At 48.2% G+C, this 27,222-nt stretch overlaps 1 protein-coding gene across 2 annotated transcripts in view; it reads left to right on the top strand.

The window, feature by feature from the left end:
- Positions 1 to 27,222, top strand: part of EML5 (EMAP like 5) — a 378,431-nt gene that overhangs the window by 288,106 nt on the left and 63,103 nt on the right. Inside the window, exons 28-31 of one of the 2 annotated variants that reach the window (XM_029597755.1) lie at positions 250 to 264; positions 15,811 to 15,889; positions 18,134 to 18,263; positions 20,451 to 20,549. In XM_029597755.1, the coding sequence (XP_029453615.1) occupies positions 250 to 264; positions 15,811 to 15,889; positions 18,134 to 18,263; positions 20,451 to 20,549 (323 nt within the window). The remainder of the gene's footprint in view (positions 1 to 249; positions 265 to 15,810; positions 15,890 to 18,133; positions 18,264 to 20,450; positions 20,550 to 27,222) is intronic. The other variant, XM_029597756.1, reaches the window with a different exon arrangement.

Below are 27,222 nucleotides of genomic sequence, written 5' to 3'. Positions count from 1 at the left end.
ACAGGCACAGGCTGGGAGAAAGCTTTTCAAGGTGAAGGCTTCATCCTCTTTCGGTGAAGCTTTGCAGGAGAAGCCTTATTTATTGGCCACAGTCGCACGCTCAGGCTGGGAGGTTAATCCATTCCTTGTCATTTCCTTTGGGTGAATATTCTGGGTAATATTCTTGTCAGCGTCTGTAAATGCTAATCTTTGGCTACTTTTTTCCTCTGCTCTTTTTTTTTTCTTCCCCCTCTTTTGCTTCCCATGAAGGCAGGGGGTAGTCAGGTAAGCAACAAAGCTCTCTTTCAAATAAGGTATGTAATGTTTTCATTGTCTCAACCCTGCACTGCAACTCCTTATGGGCAATAAGCGGGCCATATGATATAGGGTGAATGCCTTATCCCCCTGCACAGCTTATTTTAATAATAACTTATTGCAATTTAATTCAAAGAAAGCACCATCATGTGAGTATGTGCAGAAATTCTTCCGTACACAGGACCTCATTCGTTACCCAGGCTGGGGGAAGGAAGGGGGCTGCATGGCAGCCTTAATAATGCTTGATGATATCACATTGTGCTCCAGCTTCACAGAAATTTCAGTTAAGGCAATTGAATGTACAGTAATACCAGGATTATGTTAGTTTTTTTCCATGTTAAAAGCACATCCTATAGAGTTCTTTATGTCCAAATATGTTTTTAAAGTGCAGTAATGTACTCCAGGGTGTGCATGTAGTAATTATTCTCAATGTACCGAAGACACTCTGCCATGGGCCCTTGAGGTTCCTAATGTACCGTGAGCATTCGCAGAGATGATTTAATACAAACGTCGGTGGCGTATTACACCTTAGGTAAAATGAATAGCATTGCACTAACTTCCAGCAGCCCTAAAAGCTACAAACATTCTGTGATCAGCCCCATGCCCCTCTCCCAAATTACCCCATTTCTCCTGTTGATAATGTCGCAGCAAGCATTGTAATCCGGGCATAAAGAAGAGCTTTTTTTTTTTATTTTTTGAAAATTCTTTCCATGCCGCGCTTTGCAAACTGGCATAAGATGTTCACGGAGGGATGGAAATAATAAGCTCCTCCAGCCCCTTGTTGAGTCGTCAAGATGTCAGGTGTAAGGAGACCTTGCTTAAGTGGAGCTTGCACATGGTTTTCTATGACACTTTCTAAGCTAACCATATTCCTTCTAACACTGGTATTAAGTAAAGATAGACAGCGCCATTGTGTGAAGCTGCACTGCCTGCACAGAGCATCTGCATCTTTCAGATGAATGTAACGTAATGGAATCTGACACGTGTGGAATAATCACCACAAATCCATTTCATTTCTAAACCATCTAGCGTTTGTATGTATATGGCAGATTTCAAGACAAATCATTAAAATAAAAGACCTCAAAACACAGAACAGTCTATTGAAAAGGTACACAGTGTCTGCAGGTGATTTATAGCACTGAGTTCCAGGTTTTTCTTTCCTATTTGACCAGGATTGCCATTGTAGTACTATTGCTATTGTGCGGCCCTCTTGGTACTGTGTTTGTTCTTATTAATGCTTTTGTCTGTAGTGCATTATTATGCAACCCCGTAATTAGTTTTCCCTGTTAAAACCTGCAAAAAAGGAATACCAGTGCAACAGTAATAAAGTTTATTCTAAAGAGCTGCAATCCGATGGAGTCTCGTACTCTTACTGGCACGGCAAATACCGTGTTTCTTTGCACTGACTGGCTGTGAGCTGACAGAAACGCCTCAGCTGCCTGTGCTTGTAAAGCTGCCCTGGTATTTTAGAGCTACTTCAGAAGGGAACATGAGATACGGGTAAGGAGACAGTCTCAAAACCAGTTTAAAAAAAAATGTACAGTACTTGGGAAGGGAAAGCAAGTGGGATTTTCAAAGCTGCAGACCATGTCACGAGCGGTCTAAGAGAAAGCTGAAACCTGCAATGAAAGAAATATCACTGAAGAGGGCAAATCCAACCCCAAAAGTTTCTTTAAGTATTCTAATAATAAACAGGATGATGAAGAGAGCTGTACGGTCCTTTATGGTTAGATTGGAACTGCTGGTGGATAAGGAAATGCAGAAATCCAAAATTTCTTTTTTTTTTTTTGCTTTGGTATTTACAGTACACAGACTTTTAGAAGGTAATATAAAAATGTGTTTTTTTATTTTATTTAAATCGGGGCTTTTCCCACATGAATGGCGTCTTTTAAAATTGCCCACCCTACATGCAAAGAGAAGTAACGCGCGTACACCCTGAAACATATAGAAGTGACAGCAGAAGAAGACCAAACGGCCCATCCAGTCTGCCCAGCAAGCTTCGCACTTTTTTTTCTCATACTTATGTTTCTCTTGGCTCTTAGTAACCTTTTGGTTCTATTTCCCCTTCCACCCCCACCATTAATGTAGAGAGCAGTGTTGGAACTGCATCTAAGTGAAATATCAAGCTTAATTAACTGCCGCAATAAGCAAGCTACACCCATGCTTATTTGTTTACCCAGACTATGTAATTCAGTCCCGTGTATTTTTACCCCCAATATATCAGAGTGGTGGTGCACAGGTGGGGTGGAGGAGTAGCCTAGAGGTTAGCTCAGCAAGCTACAAAGCAGCAAAACAAATGTTCAAATCCCACTGTCTCTCCTTGTGACCTTGGGCAAGTCACTTTAGCCTCTGTTGCCTCAGGTACAAACTTAAATTGTAAGCCCTGTGGGGATAGGGAGATAACTACAAAACCTTGATGTGCTGAAAAGTAGAATTAAAGAATAAGCCTGGGCAAGGGATTTCACGCACCCTCTTTTTAGTTTTGAAGAGTTATGCACGTGAATTCTGCCGGAGGTACTACCCACACACATTAGCAGGTGCAAATTTCTGCGAGTAGTTTTTTTCCCCAGGATAATTTTCAAAGCAAAAGGACACACGCACTTTGCTTTTGAACATTAGTGCAACACCTGAGGGTAACAAAAAGCACCAGCAGCCTTTACACCGGCTGAAAATTACCCCGGAGGATAATGCAGTAAGAATGACAGTCCCTAACGTGAAACACAGACTCGGTCGTGTAACCCAGAACGGGCCCATGGAAGAAACAATAAGGCACCAGGACCAAGTGAAATTCCCTCAGTTCTGGGGGCAGTAAGGAAATATCTGAAGCAGCTCCATGACTGCAGGGGTTAATATTTCAGAGCGCAGTTAGGTTGGAAATGGGTTCCCCAGGATTGGCAAAAGGCGTGCGTAGTCCCCATTATTCAAAGAGAAATGCAAATCAGAACCAGGTGTCTGTAGACCCATCAGCCTGAAACTGCCGGAAACTGTGATGGAAGAGGAGAGGCGATGGATGCACACAAGGAAGAAAAATGAACGATTTAAGCAAGAATCGGCATGGATTCACAGGCAACTGGTACTGCCGGGTTAACATTGCTGGGCTTGTTCAGATTTGTTAGCATCAAATCAAATACTATTGAGAATTATACGTTGGTTGTGGTTTTCTCTGTCCTCTTTCTACCCATTTCTGGGTGCTGCGATCACTGCCCTACCTGTGACCCTTTCCTGGTGGAAAACCATGAAAGCACTCGGCCTTCGCCGGTGCCCCCCCCACCATCTAGGAATTAAGGAGGGCTGCCCCTGCGCAGCTTCTGAGATGTAATGAGTTCAGGTTCTTTCAGGTCATTGCTGCTGGGAGGAACGTGGCTGCTACAGTTCATTTACAGTTTTCAAAAGGTTTTGGTTATGGCAGTCCATGAAAAGTTACTTTCAGATTAGAAAAAAAAGGTTTACAGATTACATTTGCGCCTGGATAATGCTGAAGGGGGAGGCATCAGTGGGTCACTTAACTCTAGGGAGTATTTTGCAAACTGAGACTGTGATGGCTAAAAGACTATATTATATATATATACATATATATATATATCTCCTTAAAAGAAGTCGATTATATTTTTGGAGGGAAAAGACAGATGGCTAATTTGGTTTGCCTGTAGGCGGGAGAAATCAGTCATACGAGTGGGTGACATCATTTGACAGCGCTGACATGGAAAGCCCTCTCAGAGCTGAGAAAATAAGGTCATTCTGAGCACGCATGGGTCCTTCCCACCCAGCCTCCCACGGCACAAGTCTCCTCAGTCTTCAGAGCAAGCTAAGCTTCATTTCTGAAAGGGATATGGGAGGGATTGTGTGGCTGATTTTCTTTGCTGTCTGCAGAGAACATCTGTTTACAGGTAAGCAGCGTGGATATCTCTATGGGCAAGCAGGATAATGTCAGCCACACAAGTTGCACCGCTGTCCCAGAGTAACCGAGGCACGTGCGGATGGATTTTAAAAGGGCCGCATCTGTGCCCATAAATGTGCGTATCTCGTTGAGCACAAACATACGCGCTATTTTATAAAGTAAATGCGTAGGTTGTAAAATAGCCTTCATGTGTGTATGTCTGCAACTTTACATACATATGTTACTTATTTATGCTTGATTGTGGGGAAAAAGAGAGAGAAAGAGCCTCTTTTCAAAGTTCAGCCTGATATTCTATATATGGACCATGGTAAGGGGGCACTTAGAATCGGGGTGGGTTTTCGGGAGGTGAGTTGGGGTAAGGGGGGTGTTGTTACAGACACATTCAAAGGTATTCATAGTAAAATTGACCTCATTAAAGAATTTTTGTCTTTATAAGCGATGAAAAGGAGTTGATCTGTACAATGCAGCTAGTAGAGACTGCAGTGTACAAATCTCCTCCTCATGTTAGAATTTTCATTGCTTATAAGGTCTAAAATTCTTTACTATGAATACCTCTGAATGTGTCTGTAACAACACCCCCCTAACCCCAACCCACCTCCCGAAAACCCACCCCGATTCTAAGTGCCCCCTTACAATGGTCCACATATAGAATATCAGACTGAGCCTTATAAAGAGTCTCTCTCTCCCCCCCCCCCCCCCCCTGAGGAGCCATAGGCAAGCAACATATGTGCAGTGTCTCAGGAAAATTAGGAGATATGTGGACACACATCCTTCCCAGCTATTTAAAATTCACATACGTGGCCATTTTTTCACATGCAAGGCTTTTAAAATCTACCTAATTGTGTTTGGTCAGATACATGCAAGCCTTTATTCCTACACAAACTAACAGCAATATGTCCCACAATCCTAAGCAATATAACCGATAATATAATAAAGCATTCTGATATCTTATCCTGACCAATAACTATATATATATATATATATATATATATATATATATAATAGCACACAAGAATAAAAATATAGCAATGAAATATATATATAGGAACACTTATAAGAATAACCCAAGAAAAAGGATTTATATAAGAGACACCTCTCTGATTGGCTATGCCACTGAATATACCTATTCCAGCCAGATAAGTTATATCCAGCTAATTTTTTTATTTATTGTTTTTTGTTTTTGTTATACCGAGTTTCATGATAGGCATCACATCAGGTCTAATTTTAGACCTACTATCGAGTTAACCGAATAAGTTAACTTATTCGGTTAACTTAACTGGATAAATCTGAATATCGGTACTTATCCAGTTAAGGTTACCGGATAAGTAGCCCCACCCAGATCCTTCCATTGCCCGCCCCACAATATCCAGCTGTTTTCTTAGCTGGTTAAACATGTATCCCGCTAAGTGACAGCCACAAAACATAGCCAGACAATTCAGCAGCTGCCACTTAGCCGGAAAGTCCCTACTTATCCAGCTAAGTAGTGATAAATAGTGGCCTCCTAGTTATCAAACTTAAAAACCATAGATTTAAAATACACCTAATAAATAAATTTAAATACACTTTTCACATTTAACAAAACCTTAAATTAAGACATACCTGCTTCTTAATCAGCTTTTAAGACTAGCATTTCAAATTAAGATGCAGACAAAAGCCCAGCAGTGAGAGGGGGCTAGCCAGTCTTTTGCACAGAGTGTCTCATGTATGATTATCTACCTGTTGGTGAGAGGTTGTATGTGTATAACCAATGCAAAGAGCTCCTGGTGCTCAGAGAATAAATCTGTAGCCAGAGTAGCAGACCTGGAGGAGCTGAGCAAAAGAGAGGTATATAGAGGAGACCATCAGGGACATAGTAGAGCAGTCCCTACTCTATAGCAGCCCTTGTGCTACTTTAGAGGAGCAAGGTCATCTGGTAGGAGACCATCACTATGATGTGGCAGGAAGAGATCCGGTAGCTAGGATCTGCTCTCCAGGTGATGCTTTATCCTCTCGCACCAAGGACATGTCTCCAGGGGTCCATGCCCAGAAGGGAAGGGTTAGGATGATTGTTATAATGTGTGATTTGATTGTTAGGAAACTAGATAGCTGGGTGGCTGGTGGGCATGAGGATCACTTGGTAACTTGCCTTCCTGGTGCTAAGGTAACAGACCTCATGTGCCACCTAGATAAAGTTTTACAGAATACTGAGGAGAAGCCAGCTGTCGTGGTACAAGTGGGTACCAGTGACATAGGATGTGCAGGAGGGAGGCTCTGAAAACCAAATTTAGGATCTTAGGTAGAAAATTGAAATCCAGACCCTCTAGGGTTGCATTCTCAGACTTGCTCCCTGTTCCATGCGAGGGACCCCAGAGGCAGGCTGAGCTCCAGAGACTCAATGGGTAGAAGAGATAATGGTACAGAGAAGAAGGTTTGTTAGGAACTGAGCAGCATTCTGGGGAAGGGAGAGTTTGTCCAAAGGGATGGGCTCTACCTTAACCAGTGTGGAACCAGGCTGCTGGCACTAACATTTAAAAAAGTGATAGAGCAGCCTTTAAACTAGAGCATGGGAGAAAGCTGACAGTTGCTCAGCAGCGCATAGTTTGGAGGGAAATATCTTCTAAGGATGCTAGCAAAGCAAGTAAGTTGAATATCTAAATAGAGAGGTGGCTCTAAAAGCTGAAAAACCCAGATGTATTTACACACAAAGTATTCAGATAAAAATGACTCCATATTTCCTGTATTATCTGATAATAAGCAGGTTGTGGCTACATATTATGTTACGGCCCCCTACTTACCCCGAGGCCGGCTTGTTTTGGAGACTAGCTAAAAATAAAGAGAAAATAAAAGCAAAGATTGAAGGAAAAGGACAAATAATGGCGAGCAGCTAGAGAAAAATCACAGAGAGTAATTCACAGTCATTCAGAGGAGCGGAGTGAAACAGACTGAGGAGCCTCGCTCGTTGGGTGCCTGTATGGAAATGTCTGTGCGTGCTCAGACAGACGTTCTCGTGAGTGGGCTTTTCATCTTGGCGCCATCTGATGACATCACCCAGTTGTGCGGCCAATATCATCCTCCATGTCCATGGAAAACACTCGGTACAGAGATGCAGTAAGACTTCAGAGAAATAAAACTAACCCAGGAACTTATGCTGATCATCAGATTTGGGGGCTGGGAGGAATTTCTTTAGCTGTTCATCAGGACTGTCTGCTTGTGTTCACTGTGTTTTTTTTCATTCTCTTTTGGATTACCACAGAAAGGGCCAGGTGCACTGCAGGGTATTTTCCCCATTTTGTGGCTATGGGAAAATGCTTAGCACATAGGGTCCTAAAAGTACTTTTAAGACAGAATTAGGCTGGACTCTGTTAGAGATCTGGTCGCCTTCCATCCTCTACCAAGTCTGGAATAAGGAATTGATTGGGCATCAAGGCAAGGCAGAATGCATGTAGTCATGCCTGGCCTAATAAAATAGGGGAAGTCTTCTGTGGAGAACATTATTGCTTATAGAAAACATAAAATGTCAAATACAAAAACTGTAAAATTAAAAAAAAAAGTTTTTTTGGTTTTTTTTTAAACAATACTGAGCATTGCCACTCCCTATGGTGACAACTATATCCGTTGATACTGGCCAACTTTGAGTAGCACTCCAGTTAACCCAACGTAAAATTCCCGTGCTGCCATCCTTAACTGTTCTATAGCCTGCTCCATAGCTTTATTTTATGATATAATACTTTAGAAACTAGATTTACATCTTCTATATAAATAAAAATGTTAAATAGTTTGTACATCGTCGCTAATCTCGCCAACCGCTTAACCGAATGCGTTCAAATTTGCACACAACATTCACTTCCCATACGGGAAGGATCTTATACACTTACATTGCATATAGGTCACACCTGTGACAGGTAATACAAGTTTAAAAATTGCTTACACAAAACAGCGACATCTGGTGGCCATCAGCGCAAGCGCAACCTCTTACACCTTTCACACACACTCACACACCACACCCCACCCCCACACAGGGCTATTGTCTTTCATTCACACTCCCTCATAACACACAGAAATCCACACTCATCACACCACACACCCCCACCCACACGCCTGTCAATGTCACTTACTTCACCCACCCTCCCAAAACACACCAAAACACGAATTCCTGGCTGCTACATTGGGAAGCCACGCATTTCACACACCCTCCGAATTTAAATTAAAGTACTCTCTTCCACCCACCCACGCACCGCACTCCGATCACACACACTACACCTGAAACAAGTCCGTGCTTCTCCGCCGGCACCACAGGAACGGTCTGGGACACATCGCATTCAGTAGGGCCGTCGGATGCCAGCCACCAAAATGGCGCCGGCGGACCTTGCCCTTACTATGCTATACGGAGACAACAATGACGTCGGTACACCATGTGACATAGTAAGGGCAAGAGCCCGTCGGCGCCATATCCTCAGCGGACATTTGCCCTTACTAGGTCAGGAATCCTGACGCACCACTTTCACCGGTGAAGTTTTGCAACATGGCAGCCGGCGGAACAAACCCTAGCACACACCCTCGCCACCGGCTGGCAGTTTACACAGGTAGCCGGGGAGGAGCACGGTGGGGGACCCTTCTTATTTTCCGCCGCGCGTTTTTCGCTGGGGGGGGGGGCACTTATTCTCCACATCTCCCGAGAGGGGGGCTGTAGCGTGGGTTGCTCTATTTCACCGGGTTGGGGGTGGGGGGGGGGGGGGCGTGCTTGCATATTTAAAATATTCTTTGCTGGTGCTGTTCATTTGGGGTAAAAAAAAAAAAAACCAACACACTGAGGGGCGGATTTTCAGAGCCCTGCTCGCGTAAATCCGCCCAAAACCGGGCGGATTTACGCGAGCAGGGCCCTGCGCGCCGGGAAGCCTATTTTACATAGGCCTCCCGGCGCGCGCAGAGCCCCGGGACTCGCGTACGTCCCGGGGTTCTCGGAGGGGGGCGTGTCGGGGGGCGGGGCCGGAGCGCGCGGCGTTGCGGGGGCGTATCTGCAGTGTTTTGGGGGCGGGTACGGGGCGTGGCTACGGCCCGGGGACGTGGCCGCGCCCTCCGTACCCGCCCCCAGGTCGCGGCCCGGCGCGCAGGAGTCCCGCTCGCGCGCGGGGATTTACGCCTCCCTCCGGGAGGCGTAAATCCCCCGACAAAGGTAGGATGGGGGTTTAGACAGGGCCGGGCGGGTGGGTTAGGGAGGGGAAGGGAGGGGAAGGTGAGGGGAGGGCAAAGGAAAGTTCCCTTCTAGGCCGCTCCGATTTCGGAGCGGCCTAGAAGGGAACGGGGGTAGGCTGCGCGGCTCGGCGCGCGCAGGCTATACGAAATCGATAGCCTTGCGCGCGCCGATCCAGGATTTTAGCCGATACGCGCGACTACGCGCGTATCTACTAAAATCCAGCGTACTTTTGCTTGAGTCTGATGCGCAAGCAAAAGTAGGCTGATCGCGCTTCTTTTAAAATCTACCCCTAACTGTATCCTTTACTGCTCTGTTCTGCTTTTTCAACTTAACCAGGCTCAGCCACAGCAACGCGTGGCAGGGTTCAGCTAGTTTCATATAAAAGTTGGACAGAAAAAAGGCAAACATCTCGCAAGTCAGAATGGAAATAAGTCCACAGAAAAAGAAATGGAGGCAAAATTGAATGCCATTCACTATTCAATAGGAGAGCGCCATGGAAAAATGTTTGTTTCTTTTTTTTTTTTTGTTTCTTTCATTTTGTTTTCTATATCCAAAATGAAAATAACATGAAAAAAAAAAAAAAGAAACAAAAAAGCTTTCCCCCTCTTTTCCCCATACCAGACCTGCTGATAAATTTGATTTCTCTTCTTAATGCATTCAGCCTGGTTACCATAGCGACTGCCCTCAGCTGGTGCCCCAGGGCTCCATTCTAAACCATGCAGTCATGAACCCTGAGTCCAGCCACTGGGTGTCGCTGTTGCGCCACGACTGGGATTCCCCCCTTCTCGTGGGCTGAGAGCGCTGCCTCCACGGCACCCTCGGTATACTGTCTCTGAGTCACTGGGCCAGCTGCCTTTCTGACCTCTAACGACTCTTTTCGTATTCAGGCAACCTTGTGTACGTAATCATTTTCCTTTTTTTCTTACCTGCTGCTGACCAGAGGTTCCAGGTAATTCTTCTCTTCTCTCAAGCTCTCCATGCGCTGTCTTCACACCATCATTCCATCGTCTGCAGTTACCGAGCTGGCTACACGCTTAGTGGTGCTTTTCGTGCCGCGCCCCAGCAAGCGGCTTTCGGAGTGCGTCTGTGGCAAGCCGGCCAGGGCTGAGCTTAGGAGGGTGCGAGGGGGGGGCCTTAGGGCAAATCGAGAAGTGGGGGCCCCGGAACACTGAATTTATAGTGTTGGGGATGCAGCTACTGTGGCGGAGCAGGGTTCCCCCTTCAAAATGCGGGTTCTCGGGGTGGTTTTGCCCTCCCACTCTACCCTAAGGGCAGCCCTGAAGCCAGCATTTCATCGCATCTTCATTGCATCACAGAACTCACGATGTTACTGGCCCGAAGGGTCTGTCCTTTTTTAGCTTATGTGCTCTGCCACAGTACTGGAAGGGTTGCATTTCCAAAGCTAATCCGCTAGTGTTCGTACCAGATGCAATTCCAAATGAGGGGCGCACTCGCACAGGCAACGAACCTTCAAAGAAGAAGAATTTATTTTTTTTTTTAACATCTTCTTCATATAAGCGACTTCGGGGCACTGGGTGGAAAGGGAGACCCAAGAGAGAGAAGCATTGGGATGGGTCTCTGTCTCAGAACCTGTCTGTGCACTAAGGGGCCGATGCAATTAAAATGCGCTGAAAGGGCTTTCCTAACGCACCTCCGTGCAATATGTAAATCGGGGGTCGCACTGTCAAGGGGGCATCGGGGTCGCTTGCACGCCCCTAGCGCCTCCTTGACATCGGGAGCCCGCGAGCGGTCGACTGTCCACCAGTTTTGAAAAGGGACGCCGAATTTATGGGTGTCTGTTTTCCTAATCGGCGCACAGCCAGAGGTTCGGGGAACGGACGCTTTGTTAACTGAGCGTCCGTTTCCTGAACCTGATCGCCGGCACTTTTTTTTTTTATTTTAACTGTTTCAAAGTTTTTGTTCCTCCTACTTAATATCACAATGATATTAAGTAGGAGGATGTACAGAAAAGCAGTATTTTCTGCTTTTTTCTGCCCAGCAGTAAAGCAGGCGTTAATTTTTGAGTGTAAAAATGTGCGTTTTGTTTTTTTTTTGCTTTACTGGTGATTCCCTAATAGCCTCATCAACATGCATTTGCATATGATGAGCGCTATTAGTTTTGCCATGCATTGGACACCGCATTGCGGAGGCGCTGATCCCCTTATTGCATAAAAGGATTAGGTAGCGCCTACACAACCCACGTTCAACTGCAGGTTAAACAGTGCCCTCAGCTGAGCGCACTGGATTGCATCGGCCCCCTTGGTGTGTTTAGTTGGAAGGAGATGCTGAGGCTCATAGGTTCTTTCCAAATGAAGGATGTGCTGAAGAAAGTTTCAGAGGAAAATTAAAGAGTTTCTTCTTGTGCAACTTGTATTTGTTTAACTTCTTAGCAAACAAAACCATAAATTACGCTTTCTGCATGCTGCTAGGATATATAGGGGGGTTCATTTATTACATTTTTTTTCCATCAGTTTTCTTCTGGTGTAAAACTGTGCCCGATTTGGACTTTTTTTTTTTTTTTTTAGAAAAATGGGATGTTTTTATTGATAAATCTGGTGCAATGTTTGTACCAGAGCAGAAGTGACAAAACTTTAATAAATGAGCCCCAGAGCAGGCTAGAGATTCCAGACAGAAACCCAGGGTATCAGATTACTTTCATTCCAGTCCGTGGAATGAATTTCATAACAAAAGTCATCCCTCAGCTACCAGTTATAGAATATTTGCAAAACCATACATGCTCTCTCTTTTGACTCTTGTTCTCTCCTTCATGCACGTGCTACATCCCATCTCAGATATGATCTTCGCCCCTTTGCTGATCTCTTTTTATTCCACTTTATGACCTATTGAAGTCCGCAAAGTCTCTGCTGCCAGCTTAATCCATTGTTTACCCTGCTACTCCCAAACTTTTACTTCTCCTTCCATCACCACCCTGGCTCCATGTCAAGCTTTGCTGTCTCTGTGAAATACTCATTTTTCACCTTCAAATACATCCATGGTCTGGCTTTTCCCTTTCATCTACTTCCACTTGTTATGCCCCTTCACATAATCTCATTTGCTTCTACTGTCTCCTCCTCCTCAGGTTAAATGGGGCCCTTTAATTCCTGTGCTTTTTCCTTACTGCAGATCCTGCCTGCCCTGTTGACAGTAATGCATTGTACGACACCTTTGCGTGCAGGCATCTCATACAAGCTGAAATTAATAAAATAAATAAAAGTATTAGGTGTGGAGGGTCAGGAAGTAGTGAGAGGTTCTTGCAGAGCTGCTAATCCCACGCAAAGTTGTTGTCAGGTGGTGACACCACCTACAGAAGCAGAGTTGGCAGGGAGGAGGAGGAAGGGCTGTACCTGCCCAGCCCCATGTGGTGGGGAGGGAATGGAAGTTTTTAGCTGAAGCAGACCTAGAAAAACAGGGGGATGAAAACCGAAAGCTGTCTTTAGGGAAGTGTCAGAAGTTTTTAGTGTTTTATACCGTTTCTGCCCTGCAGTGCAGCTGCTGTCTGGCCTGTGGCTACATCACATTGGTCCAGACTAAGAGGAAGGAAGGACCTCAAGCTCATCATGACACCCCCCATTTACACGGGAGCTAACTTTTCACAATGATCAGGCGTGCTAAGCTTAACGCAAATTGCCCCTCCCTGGACACAGTGAAGGCGTTTACGCTATGTTGAGGGTGCCCAAGCACCCACTGCACCCACCTGTGCCCTTTTACCCGTGCCTCAGAACAAACGAGGGTAGGCTGCTGTTTTCACCGTTTTAATTATGTTTTATTTAGGAGTTTCAAGTTTTTGGAAAGCCACAAAAAAAAATTTTTTTTTTGAAGGGAGAGACGGGGAAGGAAACGAGAAGCGATCTGAAAGTACATCGGGTTCCGGCAGTGAAATGCTCACACCAGGCTCACACCACCTCTGAATCATTTGTTTCTGTTAAATAATTGAGGAAGGCGTTCCTGGGAGCCCCCAGCACCACCACCATGTTCACTAGATTGGAGATTTTGAAATTGAGAGCCGGTTATTTCGGCCTTCCCCCGGAACTAAAGATTGTCCTCTAAAAGTAGACCGTGGAAGGCTTGGACGGCAGCCCCAGGAGCAGCCCAGAGACGTAAAGGCTTTAAAGGCCGATAATCAGCTGGCCACGTGCGGACAAAAGTTAACAAATGAGGCTTGTGCTGAATATCCGTCCTAAAGTTAACCAAACTTGTTCAGTTTAAATTTCAGGCCTGCTACTTGGCCAACTAGAGTTAACCAGGCCCAGTGCCGAATGTCAGTGCTGACCGGGGCCAAAGCATGACTGTGTCCCGAGAACGCTCCCCACGACTGGCCTCTCTCTCTTTCTCTGGCAGCGGGGGGGGGGGGGGGGACTGAAATGGCAAGGTTTGCCCGGCCACCTCCCCGAAGTTGGCCGGACAGAACCTTTCAACATGGACCTCACGGTTCTTCAGTCATCGGTGCAGAGCGAAGAGGGAGGCGCAAGGCCAGGCAAAGCATGAACGACTAAAAGAACATTTCGGCACGATGACTTCAAAAACTCGGCTGGGCTGAAAGGGTATAGACAAAGCAGATAATCAATTCGAGATAAAATAAATAGTATAGCGCTTAAATAAGGAGCAGTTTGATGAGGAGGGGAAAATAAAAATTTTCATTTAAAAACGGGGTTTTTCCCTGCGTATTTTGTGACCTGGTGGTCACTAGGAACCGTAAGATTCCCCCCCACACACACACCCTGCCCCCCCACCCTCACTGTGCTTTGACAATTTCCTGACTTATGGTCCTGACCTAAGATACGAGTACAAAGCATGCGCTGAGCTTCAGGGCGCATTTTCTTTACTCGTGCGCCAGAAACAAGTTAACTCCCGAGGTGGTAAGGTAATAGTATGCAAAGGCCACAGGCGTTTAAAAAAAAAAAAAGCACAAAGACCCGTGCGCAAAACAAATGACGAGCGTGCATAAATCACGTTTAATGAGCACATAGCATGGCTTATACTTGTAAAGCATGATTTATGTGTGCAAGCTACGATTTAGAAGCATAAACCATGGTTCATGCATGTTCTGGTAAATTTTAAAAGAAACGCGCGAGCGCCCATAAACGCTCGTATTGCAACGCGAACAAAGGATACGCCTCATTTTATAAAGTGCGCGTGTGTATGCCAACAGCCTTTACGCGTGTATCTTACAGGCCCGCACACCCGGTCCGCCCAATACGACCCGCCAGCCCTGTTCACTGCAGCCCCTTACTGACAGGGAAAGGCCCTCAGATCTTCTAACACCCGGCCTCCGGATCCGGGGGCATCTCCCTCACCTGACTGGACCAGGGTCTCACCTCAGTTTAAAAAAAAAAAAAAATCCAAAAATCTTTTACTGCTAATAAAAGTCTTTTCGACAAAAATGAGGACAGATCCTCACATGTCAGGGAAGCCCTCATTCAAAACAAGAATACTGGAAAAAAGCTCCTTACTCTCCAATAGCTAACCCAAAAAGACCACGCTCTCTGCACTCCTAGCCCCTCCACCCCCCCTTTCTGGACAGGGATTCAGCCACCTCGGTCATCCTCTGAGGGAGGTGCTGTCAGGGTGGTATCCTTCCACCTAGGTGTCTTAACTAAAAGGGCAGGGATCTAGGGCCACCTAAGTGGAGACCTGAGGGTCTCTATATGTGCCTTAAAGTTGTCCTAAAATTTAGGGGGTATAAGTTGTACCTCTAAGAGCGTTCACACAAAGCGAGTTAAGAGCAAAAGCTGGCTCGTGAAGGCTGTGCGCACAAAACACGCAGCGCGTTTTATGCGGATAAATGCCGAGTACAGGACCCCCGGCACAGCGAACTCCGGTTTCAGCACCGTAGACCCACTCTAGCCCCAGACAAGTACCGAGCCAGGACACCCTGATCCCCTCCCCCCCCTTCCAACCCCTGCTTTAAAGAATGTGGTGGCACAAATGCCAACCCCACCCTGAACGCCTACCCTTACACCCTCAGAAGAGTCTCCCAAGCCCAGATGGAGTAGGATAGGCTCTTACCTCCTCCCGTTGGACTGAATATTAAGTGCTGACACGGATGTATGCCCGTCTCTTAAGTTGATATGATGGCAGCGCATATACTGGTGAGGGAGACTCAAGGTCAATACCCTTCTCCTTACTGCCTTCAACCAACAACAATCTGGAAGTATCCTCATCCTAGTCTTTCCAAAAAGCACCAGAAATGCTCACAAAAAATGCACAAGAGAGCTTCAGTAACTTTGCTGAAGCTTCTCCCCTTGAGGTGAGTCCCTCAAACTCACCTTTAGCGTTCAAGGCCTGGAGAGAGAGGAGGAGACATGTACTCAGCATATCCATGTGTTTATCAGTGATGGCAGTGGCCTGGCAGCTTTCATTCTGCAGGTAAAAGATGGTAAAGACTTTGCTTCAGTGCGGAATGGGTGACGGACGGCGTTTTCTTATTCACAGTTCTCTGTTTCAGACCACCTGTTAGTAGGGCACTGCCGCAGCCTGAAAAACTGCAGACAAATAACGTTGGCAAAAAAAAGAGACCCATTGAGGTAAGCAAAAAAAAAAATAGCCCCCAGTCCCTCAATAAAGCAAGCGCAGCCTGATGTGCGGCATCTCTCCTAATTCATGGATTGTTTGTAAATTGCAAGACGTTTTCAACCCCCCCTGACCTGCGTGCCTATAGCATCATGCTGTGCAGTTTGCATGTAGATAGACATATGCTTTGTACAAGTAGGGCTTCTGATTATAGGAGTTTATGACTTGTAAATTTAGGGGTTTAGTTTCCAGCTAATTAGGGGTTCTGTGGGGGTAACAGAAATCGGTGTTTATCGGTGTTTTTGTGGCACAGGTGCTATTGCCGAGTACCTTTTCCAGTTGAATCAAATACCATGCATTTGTGCAGCTGAGGAGTCGTTAGCGTGGAAAAGGTACAGAAACGAAGCGGAAACGAGGGGGTGAGAGAGCGCGAGGGGAAGTGATGTTTTGCCGGTGACACCTATTTTATTTTTGCATTGGGGTGTTTTATTGGGTTTATCAGTCAAACCCTAAAATCAGAAGCCCTATGTATAAGCATTAACCAAGAATAAGTATGCTGTCTTTTTCCAGAGCTGTAACTTCACCAGAGTTTTACATTTTATATAATACTAAATAGTGGTTTCTGTGTGGTTTGATTAAGTCTAAGTATCAGCAGCCATGAAGCTGTTCAGAGGGTCAAATGGTGCCTGGTACGGCAGGGGTCAGCGTGCTTAATCGTCTGCATGTTAACATTTGTCTGGGCTGCGGCGTAAAGAGCTTTTTTGGTATAAGAAGGTGAATTGTAATGGGACATGTCATTTGTGTACCAGAGTCAGAACCCATGCAGAAGTCATGGTCCAGAGAGATTAAGCATCATTCCCATAGACTCTGAAAAGAAGAAGCCCCTTAATATACTGTATCTGACCCTAGGTACCTTTGCAAAACTTGTGACTTTATGACCTGTTCATGGATCTTTAGAGAATTTTACACCTTGCCAGCGTTTTTGGCAAGTTCTGGCTAGGCTGGAGTTAGCGGGGGCCGACTAACCTAAAAGAAGAATACCAGGAGGCCCCAATATTCAGTAAGCTTGCGAGCGGACAAGTTATCCGCCTAACGTTAGCTAGATAACTTGTCCTGGGTATTCAGCGAGATAAATGCCCTGCTGAATATCCATGATTAAAGTTTTCCAGCTACCTGGTACCCGGACAGAGTTAAGCCTAACCAACTATCTTTCGAATATCGCCAGTTATGTTTAAAGTTATCTGGCCTCCTGTGGGCCTAGCAGTCAGAATCAAAGCACCCACCCGAAGTGCAAAACAAGAGCCTTGCTGGGCCAGGCCTTCACCTCCCAAACCAGTCTGACAGCCTCCCACCCTACTCCCTAGTGCCGCCGAAATTTCCAAGAACCAGCTCTCCTGTGCCTCCCTTCCTCTCGCTCTGCCAGCATCATTTTAATTCTCTGTCTTCTGCCAGGGCCATGATTTACTGATACCGCGGTCCTAGCAGCGCTGGAAGCACAAGCTTTACCAGTGTTGCCGGAAACAGCAAAGCTCTTAGTTTTACGCTTCCGGCGTTGCTGACGTAGCAACGGAGAAAGTGCTGGCCAGGATTGAGGTAGCACTGCATTGTGATCTCGGCAGAAGGCAGATAATTAAAAAGCTACTGGGAAGATGGCAGGGAGAGAGTTAAGGTGGGCTAAGGGAGGGCTGATTCTTGGAAATTTCGGTGGAACCTGGGAGTGGGTGGGGGGAGGGGGTGGGAGTCTGGCCCTGGACCCCTTGCACTTGTGGTAAAATGCTAGCAGAGTGGTTGGGGAGGGTTTCAGGCTCGGCATGGCAGGGCCCTTGTTTTACAGTCTGTAGGGGAGGCTTTGATTCAGCTGCTAGGCCAGCAACGTACATTTTTTTTTTTTTTTTTAAGTCAGCATGGACATTTAACCAGCTGTATTTTTTCCTAATATAGCCGTTTAAGTCTAGAGTTATCTGCCACATGCTAAAGTTAAATGACTTACTTAGCTGGATACAGCTGAAAATCATTTAGGTTAACCGGATAACTTAGAGCCACCCGGAACACCCCCCCAGAATGGCTTTTTTTTTAAAATCTAGCTAGATTGTAACTGGATATTAACTTATCCGTCTTAAATTCTATCTGGATAAATGTCCCAGTATTCAAAAAAGTTGGCGCTTAGCCAGATAACTTGTGAGCTATCCAGCTAAATGACTTCAAATGTTTACCCCTAAGTTACTAAAGCTAATGAGCTCTTTGAACCTGTGTGCTAGGACCTGGTGTTGGAGCAGGTGTTTGGATACCGAGGTAAAGACTGCCGGAACAACGTCCACTATCTGAACGACGGGGCAGATATCCTCTATCACACCGCATCGGTGGGGATAGTGTATAGCGTTGCTACAGGTAAAGAAGAGCTTTGCTTATTTTTCACAATAAGCTTCCCAGGACCGACCCTCCCCCACGGGCTTTAGCACTGTTTGGGAAGGGTCACCCCAAGCAGTGGAAAAGGTGTCACGTAAACATTGAAAAGAAGGCTGAGCTTCACCTATGCGGTCGGTCGGTCGTGTGGGAGCTTTATAGATAGGGTGGAACCTTTAGCTTCATGTCAGGGGGGACAGGCTGCGTCATCCCACCGCAAGCACGGAGAATCAGTCCTGTTTTTTCGTCTTGAAATGACTTGTATCTCTGTGCACGCAGTGGGGTACAACCTGGATGGGTCCACCCTGTCTCCGCTGACATGGAACTTCATGGTCACCCTGGAGTCAAATTTTCACAAAAAAGCACTGAGCACCTGACTTAAATTCTGTTCATCTAAGTTAAGCTGAGTCTCAGCAGGACCTAGCCAGCTAGAATTAGGCGTTCAGACTTTCGTGGTGAACTTAGTCGGTACTAGCCAGCTGTCCTGACAGCATACAAATGAGTGCTGGCCAACAGCACACCAAGCTCCTCCACTCCCACCTATCCGAAGGGATCCAAAATATAATGAAACCAAGCGGTGCCCTAACTACCTTCCTCCACCCACCAGATTTCATCAAAAAATACATACTTCATTATCCCCCTGATTCCCATCTACTAGAAGTCCTCATAACACCCTCCTCCCCCCTCCCCCCCCCAAAAAATTTAAAAACATTTCCCCAGCTGATCCAGGAAGAGGACAGAGGCTTAACTTCTCCAGGCTTGGCATCCAGCATGGTCATCAGAGGCAGTAAACCTGCATCCTCCCCCTGGCTCAAATATGTTATGGGAGCTTCTAGTGTGTGGTGATGGGAGAAGTCAGGTATGGGGGTAACGAAGACAACATTTTATTTTTTGCATAATCGAGTGGGTGGGAGGCACTGGATTCCTTTGGGCAGGTGGGAAGAGGGATCAGGTTGCTCCAAGCCTGCTACAATATTTATTTGGGATGGCAGCTCAAGATGCTGTCAGTCTGTTACTTTATTTATTTATTTATTCGGTGGGGGAGGGGAGGGGAATCTGGGTACCGTCAGTGCACAACATTTTGGATTCTGACGGGCGGGTGGGATGGGTGATGGAGGGGCTGCTGGCAGCCAGGAGGGGGAGGCAGGGTGGGAGAGGTCTGAGCACTGGCTGGCCAGACTTAGGGCTGCTAATGCAGTTCCTAGATTCAGAGACAGCCAAGTTAGGCAGCTAGGATTGAAAATTACTGCTAATCCCCTTAACTTCCTTTCTCCCCGCACCCCACTGCCCCGGGGTAACCCTGCTCCCAGGCCTGCTGCCTTGTGAAACTCAGAGGGGTTACATTTATCCACTCAGGCGGGTACCTGTTGAAAGGCTAAGTCTTTTCGTAGCTAGCTAGATGACTTAGAAAGCTGCCCCCCGTTTACAGAAAACTCTGGAGTGCTGGTGCAAGGCTTTGCCTGTGTTGCTGCAGCTTTCAATGCACACTTCTTGGCAGACTTTTCGGGACCTTTGCTTCCTGTGGTTATTCCTGTATGTTGACTTGTTGGGTAGACTCCTCGTGGCACTGGGGGCTGGATTTGGAACGCCATCAGGGTAAATACGTGGAGGAAGGAAATTTCACTTTTAATATAACTTTTGACAAGTTTTTAAACACGTAAGACAGCGAGCTGACTGATGATGTAAATAGATATTGTAAGAAGAGGCAGATACAATAGAGATGATGGCTGTTTCTCATCCGATGATAGGGCAGATACCTAAGGAGAGATTACATTTCATTACTCTTGGAGAGGTAATATGGCCCTTAGCTTATAGATAGTTCTTTGCACTTGTTACAACTTAAAACTTACTTACAAAATTAGACTGTAAAAAGAAAATATTTTACATATATCCAACAACAATGTAAAAAAGAATTGCTTTCGGTGAGCAGCTAAAAAAAAAAAAAGAAAAAATTAAATATTAACTTCCAGAAATTCCTGACCATTCAAAAGGTAAAATACAGTGCAGAAAAGTGACCCGTGAAAAGCATTATTTGTTCACTTAATAGCTCATTGATGTGCCAAACCAAAACCTGTGTGCTACAACAAAGGTGGCCGTAAATGAAGTGACATGGAAGGAATGATCAGGTTGCATGCCCTACAAGTCTTTTAAAGAGACTCGTGTGCTTTACAGGCTCGCAGAGTTTTTACCAAGAGCACAGCGATGACATTCTGTGCCTGACCGTCAACCAGCACCCCAAGTTCACCAACGTTGTGGCAACTGGCCAAGTAGGTATGTTTGTATTTAAATAAAGCAAGAGATTGAATGTGAGCATGCAGCCATAGGTCATGTACCCTTGGTAAAGAGAGAGCCGGGCCATGCATGTAATTCATCGTCTGCCCCACCTGTATTTATTTTTTTATTTGAGAGGGTTTAAAAAAAAAAAAAATCAATATATAGTATATAGAGGGTTACGAAGAACATCCATGAAGCCAAACTGTGCATATGTGTGCCCTTCTGTTTAAAGCAGACTTTGGGAAAATAGCACTAAAGGTTAGCACTGTGCACCTTTCCGAGGAGAACCTCAGTTTCAGCTTAAACGTAATTTTCAGCTTGCAGTGCAAGAAGAGTTCCTGGCCTAGTATAGTGCTGCTCTCTGAGAGTCGGGTTCTCGGATATTCCTTGTGCAAGGTTAGAGCCTCAGCGTAGGGAAAACATAGGCTCACGATGCGCGCAAATCCCCAGCAGCACGGCTTTAAGATCAACCAGAAATAATGTGAGCGCTGCCACAGATACACAGGGTCAGCATCTCCTAAAAACAAAAAAAAGGAGATTTTTTCAGTATTTTTCTTCATGGTAATGTCTGAAATTTGGATGCATTTTCTACCAGAGCAGTATTGAAAAAGCAAAACCGAAGGAAGTGAAATTTTCACAGTACTCTTAAAGAAGAAAGCCTTGAGAAATCAGGCCCCAGAAGGAGCAGCACACATCTCCCCAGACATTGCCCCGTCAGTGCAAACACTTTATCATCTCCTCATGTAAAACTCAACTCTACCTTGAATCTGATTTGCTGAATGTACAGTATATGCCTACAGTGGGAGAAAACTGATACCTATAAATGCATAAAATGCACGTGCACACACACACACACACACACATATATACATACACACAGATAATGTATCGCTTTCAATTTTTGAATTCTAAATCTTTAATAAAAATGGCAGAACATTGTTTTCTTCTGCTGCCCCCCTTCCTTCATCAAATATTACTTGCACAGAGATAAGTACTACTGCCTGCTTATTTTTATAGTGCTTGTAGGCATGTACAGTGCTGTACAGAGACACACAAGACACAGTTCCTCCTCTGTGCAGCTCACAGGTTTAAAATGATAACATGGAGGGGGAGGGGTGACAGCTACAGGTGCCCAGTTTTTTCAGTGGCTTTGTATCTGGTTGTGGGAGTACAACCTTAGCATCTTTTGGCATTCTGTTTTGCACAAAGGAGTAATTTTTCAGTACCGTACTGGAATCATAGTGTGGAAGGTGATTTGGTAGGGCCAGCATATGCCATCACAGTATTGTGAATATGGGCATATATTACATTTTGCAGACAGAAGCAGAGAAGGTGAAAAAAAATAGAGTTCCCTGTACGTACCAGGATCAGTCCAGGACACCTGGGTTGTGACTCCGCGCCAGTAGATGGAGACAGACTAAAACTTGTGGGCGGAGCCATATATGCCCCTGTGCCAGTCACAGCCCCTCAGTCTTACTCTGTCTCCAGTAGATGGTGCAGGTGCGGTCACAGCTCCTTCCTGCCCTGGTTCTGGTACTCCTTCAGGGTTGGTTATATTTTTCTTGTTTTTAGGCCAGTTTAGGCTAAGGTGTTTTTAATTGGGTTCTTTTACTAAATTGTCCCTGACGTCCCGTCCGCCCTGCCTCCCAGGGGGGTTGAGAGGTCCTGAGGGGACTACCCTCCCCTGGTTGAGGCCGCTGCTAGGGTCGAGGACCCGGCTTTTCCAAGTAGCAGGGTCAAGGGTGACACCGGGGAGCCCGGTTTTTTCTCACCCCTGCTGGACTAGGGCTCCAGGACCACGGACAGCGACAGGCTTTTTTTGTATTTTAAAAAAAAAAAAAAGGTGTTTTTATTTATTGTGAGCCGGCTCTCTGTTTCTTTGCGTCGCCGCTCTCGGGGGGGGGGGGGGCGCCACTGACAGGGGGGAGGCCGTTTGTCCGAATTTTATTTTTGGTACCTGCCGTTGCTCCTCGTCTTCGCGCCGTTTCGCCGGCATGCCTCGCGGTTCGATTTGCCGGGCCTGTGGCGCGGCGCGCGCGCGTCTCTCGCGCGGCCTGCATCCCGGGCGATGAGGGGTCGTCCTGGGCGTCTCGGGGGGCTCGTTCGCGACCCGCGCGGGCGCCGCTGAGCGGGGGGGGGGGGCGCGGTAGAGAGGCCCCAGGAGCTTTTCCCGCTCAGTGCGGGTGCGGCGGCCATTTTGGCCACGGGCCGCGAAATGGCGCGGGAAACGGCAGGGCCTGCAGCCCTGCCCCCCGCGCTTTCTCCTCAGCGAATCGCGGCGGAGAGGGGTCCCTCGGGGGACCCGGGGTCCCCAGGGAGCCCTGCTGAAGTTTCTTCCGATTCCGCAAAGTCCTGAAATATAAGAAGAGCAAGCGCGGCCGGAGGGAATCCCGCAAGGCTCCACGGCTGAAGAAGTCCAAGAGGCCATTGGGGGTCGCGGAGGTGGCCCCGAGCGCTTCGAAGGCAAAACGGCCTCCGCGTGGCGTCCCACAGGAGGCGGACTCAGATTCCTCCACTGGTACGGACACTGATTCCACTGAAGAGCCCCAAAAGGGGGCCGACGAAGTGGCAGCGGACGGATCCGCTCCGTCCGGCGCAGGAAAAGGATCACAGGCAGTGGAGGGAGACGATCCCAAGGTGGTCCGGCTCTTCCGCAGGGAGGAACTGCCACCCCTAATTCCGGCCATTCTCCAAGAGCTGGGAATAGAGGCCCCTCCGGTAGTGGTTCGGCAGGAGGCAAACATGGATCCGGTCCTGTTAGGCCTCACGGGCCCGGCAGTTGCTTTTCCGTTTCATTTTTCTTCCACGGACATCTTGTTTCGCGAATGGGACACTCCAGAATTGGGTCTGAAGGTCAGCAAAGCCATGGACAAGCTTTACCCGCTCCCGGAGGATGCGCTGGACCTTCTCAAACTGCCCAAGGTGGATTCAGCGGTTTCTGCGGTAACGAAGAGATCCACCATCCCAGTCACGGGAGCGACAGCCCTCAGGGATCTTCAGGACAGGAAGCTGGAAGTGCAGCTTAAGAAGATTTTCGAGGTTTCCGCGCTCGGAGTACGAGCCGCCATCTGCACGAATTTCGCGATGCGAGCTAGCTTGCGCTGGGCTCAGATTCTACAAGCCAATGCGGATCTTTCTGCAGGCGAGGCAGCGCAGGCGGATAAGTTGGAAGCGGCAATAGCTTATGGCGCAGATGCGCTCCACGATCTGCTGCGCACTTCGGCGAGATCTATGGTTGCTGCTGTTTCGGCGCGTCGCCTCCTGTGGCTACGCAACTGGGCGGCGGACGGCTCTTCCAAGGCTCACCTCGGGGCGCTACCATTCAAAGGTAAGTTGCTTTTTGGCAAGGAATTAGACGATGTAATGATGTCCCTGGGGGAAAACAGGGCTTTCAGGCTGCCTGAGGATAGATCCAGGTCGCGTTCTTCATTTTCAGCTAGATCCCGCTTTCGGGGTTCCCGGAAGTCACGTCCTCAGGGGTCGTCCGGGCAATCGTATAGGTCTTCTTCCTCTCGTACCCCGCAGTGGCAACAGCAATCCTTTCGGGGGAAGCGCTTCGGACGGCAAGGCGGACCCCTGGCGATCACAGGGGCCAAGTCTTCACAATGAAAGGTGGTCGGCCCATCTCCCGCCGCAGCCCCAGCACTCCGTTCCCAACGTCGGGGCGCGGTTGATGTCCTTTTTCGAGAGATGGGCCGGTGTAACGTCGGACCAGTGGGTCCTCAACGTAATAAGACACGGCTACGCGTTAGATTTTGCTCGCACTCCAGGGAACAAGTTCCTCGTCTCGCCCTGCAAGGCCCCCGAGAAGAAGGTGGCGGTGCTAGACACCATCCGGCGCTTGGAAGGTTTAGGGGCTATTTCCCCCGTCCCGGTCAGCCAGCACGGCAAGGGCCGTTATTCCATCTACTTCATCGTCCCAAAGAAAGACGGCACGTCCAGACCAATTCTGGATCTCAAAGGGGTAAACAGATGCCTTCGCGTTCCTCACTTCAAAATGGAGACGATTCGATCCGTCATCGCCGCGGTTCGGCCCGGCGAGTTCCTGGCCTCCCTGGATCTCACGGAGGCGTATCTTCACATAGGCATTCAGCCATCGTTCCAGCGCTTCCTCAGGTTCTGCATTCTGGGACGGCATTACCAGTTTCGGGCGCTCCCGTTTGGGCTCGCGACGGCCCCCCGTACATTCACAAAGGTGATGGTGGTGGTGGCAGCGCAGTTGCGCCGGGAAGGTCTCCTGGTCCATCCTTATCTGGACGATTGGTTGATTCGGGCGAAGTCCGAGGATCAGTGTTGGAGGGCGGTGGCCAGGGTCCTACATCTTCTGCAGTCCCTAGGATGGGTGGTCAACTTCAGCAAGAGTCATCTGGAACCCACGCAGACCTTGGAATATCTGGGAGCGGTGTTCGACACGAAGCAGGGCAAGGTGTTCCTGTCGCACGACCGGGTAAGCAAACTGCAATCTCAAGTGAGGCGCTTATTGTCTCTCCGCCAACCGCGTGTCTGCGACTACCTTACGGTCCTAGGGTCTATGGCTTCAACGCTGGCGCTGGTGCCCTGGGCGTTCGCTCATCTGCGACCATTACAGTCGTCCTTACTGTCCCGCTGGAAGCCGGTCTCGGAGGAATTCTATCTACCCCTTCCTCTTGCGGGACGCGCGAGGTCCAGCCTGCTCTGGTGGCTGGATCCCAGTCATCTGTCTTCTGGAGTCTCCCTTCTGGTGCCCGATTGGATAGTGGTTACCACGGATGCCAGCCTCTCCGGTTGGGGAGCGGTCTGCCTAGGGAGCTCGGTCCAAGGCCTATGGTCAGTGTCACAAGCCCAGTGGTCTATCAATCGCCTGGAGACCAGAGCGGTCCGTCTGGCCCTGCAAGCTTTCCTGCCGATGCTGCGGGGAAGGGCAGTCCGAGTGTTGTCGGACAATGCGACCACCGTGGCATACATCAACCGCCAGGGCGGGACAAGGAGCCCCCAGGTAGCGGAGGAGGCTCAACGCTTGATGGCCTGGTCGGAGCTGCATCTCAGCAACATAGCAGCATCTCACATTGCGGGAGTCGACAACATGCAGGCGGATTTTCTCAGCCGTCATCGCCTAGATCCCGGAGAGTGGGAGCTGGGGGACGCAGCGTTCCTTCTCATTTGCGAAACGTGGGGTGTGCCCCACATGGATCTGATGGCCACGTGGCACAACGCGAAGGCCCCGCGATTTTACAGTCGACGTCGAGAACGGGGGCAGAAGGCGTCGACGCGTTGGTGCTTCCCTGGCCGACGGATGTGCTGCTCTACGTGTTTCCCCCGTGGCCGATGATCGGCAAGATTCTACGGCGCATAGAGTTGCACCCGGCCAATGTGATCTTGGTGGCACCGGTGTGGCCGCGCCGGCCGTGGTTCGCGGACCTCGTCCAGCTGGCGGTAGCTGCTCCCCTTCGGCTCCAAGGAATGGCGGGCCTACTCCATCAGGGCCCCGTCTGTTTGGAGGATGCGGATCACTTCTGTCTCGCGGCATGGCTTTTGAGAGGACTCGGCTGAAGAGAAAAGGTTACTCAGATGCGGTGGTGGCTACGTTGCTGCGTTCCAGGAAACAGTCGACGTCTCTGGCTTATGTCCGAGTCTGGGTGGTCTTTGAGGAATGGTGCATGCAGCGGGGGGTGGACCCCACTTCGGCGTCCATCTCCGACATTCTGGCGTTCCTCCAGGCAGGTCTGGCCAAAGGTCTGGCGTGCAGTTCTCTACGAGTCCAAGTGGCGGCGCTTGGTTGTTTGCGAGGTAAGGTCCGTGGTACGTCCCTGGCTCTTCATCCGGATATTTCGCGTTTCCTTCGGGGTGCTAAGCACCTTTGCCCTCCATTGCGTCTCCCTTGTCCGTCTTGGAACCTCAACTGGGTTCTCTCCGCTCTCTGCACGGCGCCGTTTGAGCCCTTGAAACGCGCAACTCTTAAGGATCTCACTTTAAAAACGGCGTTCTTGGTAGCGATTGCCTCGGCACGGCGTGTTTCCGAGTTACAGGCCCTGTCCTGTAGGGAACCTTTCTTGCGTATTTCGGATTCCGGAGTTTCTTTGTGGACGGTGCCCTCCTTTCTTCCGAAAGTTGTGTCGTCTTTTCACGTAAATCAATCGGTGGAGTTGCCCGCTTTTGCGGGAAGGGAGTCCTCCGTTCCAGAAGAAAGGGAATTACGGAAGCTTGACGTGCGGAGATCCCTCCTTCGATATCTGGAGGTCACTAATCCGTTTCGGGTCACAGATCATCTGTTTGTCCTGTTCTCTGGGCCAAAGAAAGGGGCCGCGGCGTCACGCACAACGATCGCCCGTTGGCTCAAGGAGGCCATTGGGTCGGCGTACTTGGTACGGGGAAAACCACTTCCTGCGGGCCTTAGGGCTCACTCGACTCGTTCTCAAGCGGCGTCTTGGGCGGAAGCTTCGCAGGTGTCGCCTCAAGAGATTTGCAGGGCGGCTACCTGGAAGTCGTTGCATACCTTTATCAGGCATTACCGGTTGGATGTCCGGGCTACCGATTCCGGGGGGTTTGGAGAGAGGGTACTCCGAGCGGGACTCTCTGCTTCCCACCCTCGGTAGGTTTGCTCTGGTACATCCCAGGTGTCCTGGACTGATCCTGGTACGTACAGGGAAAGGAAAATTAGTTTCTTACCTGATAATTTTCATTCCTGTAGTAC

This window comes from Rhinatrema bivittatum, chromosome 4, assembly GCF_901001135.1.
Source record: "Rhinatrema bivittatum chromosome 4, aRhiBiv1.1, whole genome shotgun sequence".
NCBI classification, from domain to species: Eukaryota; Metazoa; Chordata; class Amphibia; order Gymnophiona; family Rhinatrematidae; genus Rhinatrema; species Rhinatrema bivittatum.
The sequence above is the reverse complement of the archived record's forward strand: the minus strand, read 5'-3'. Positions and strand labels throughout refer to the sequence as shown.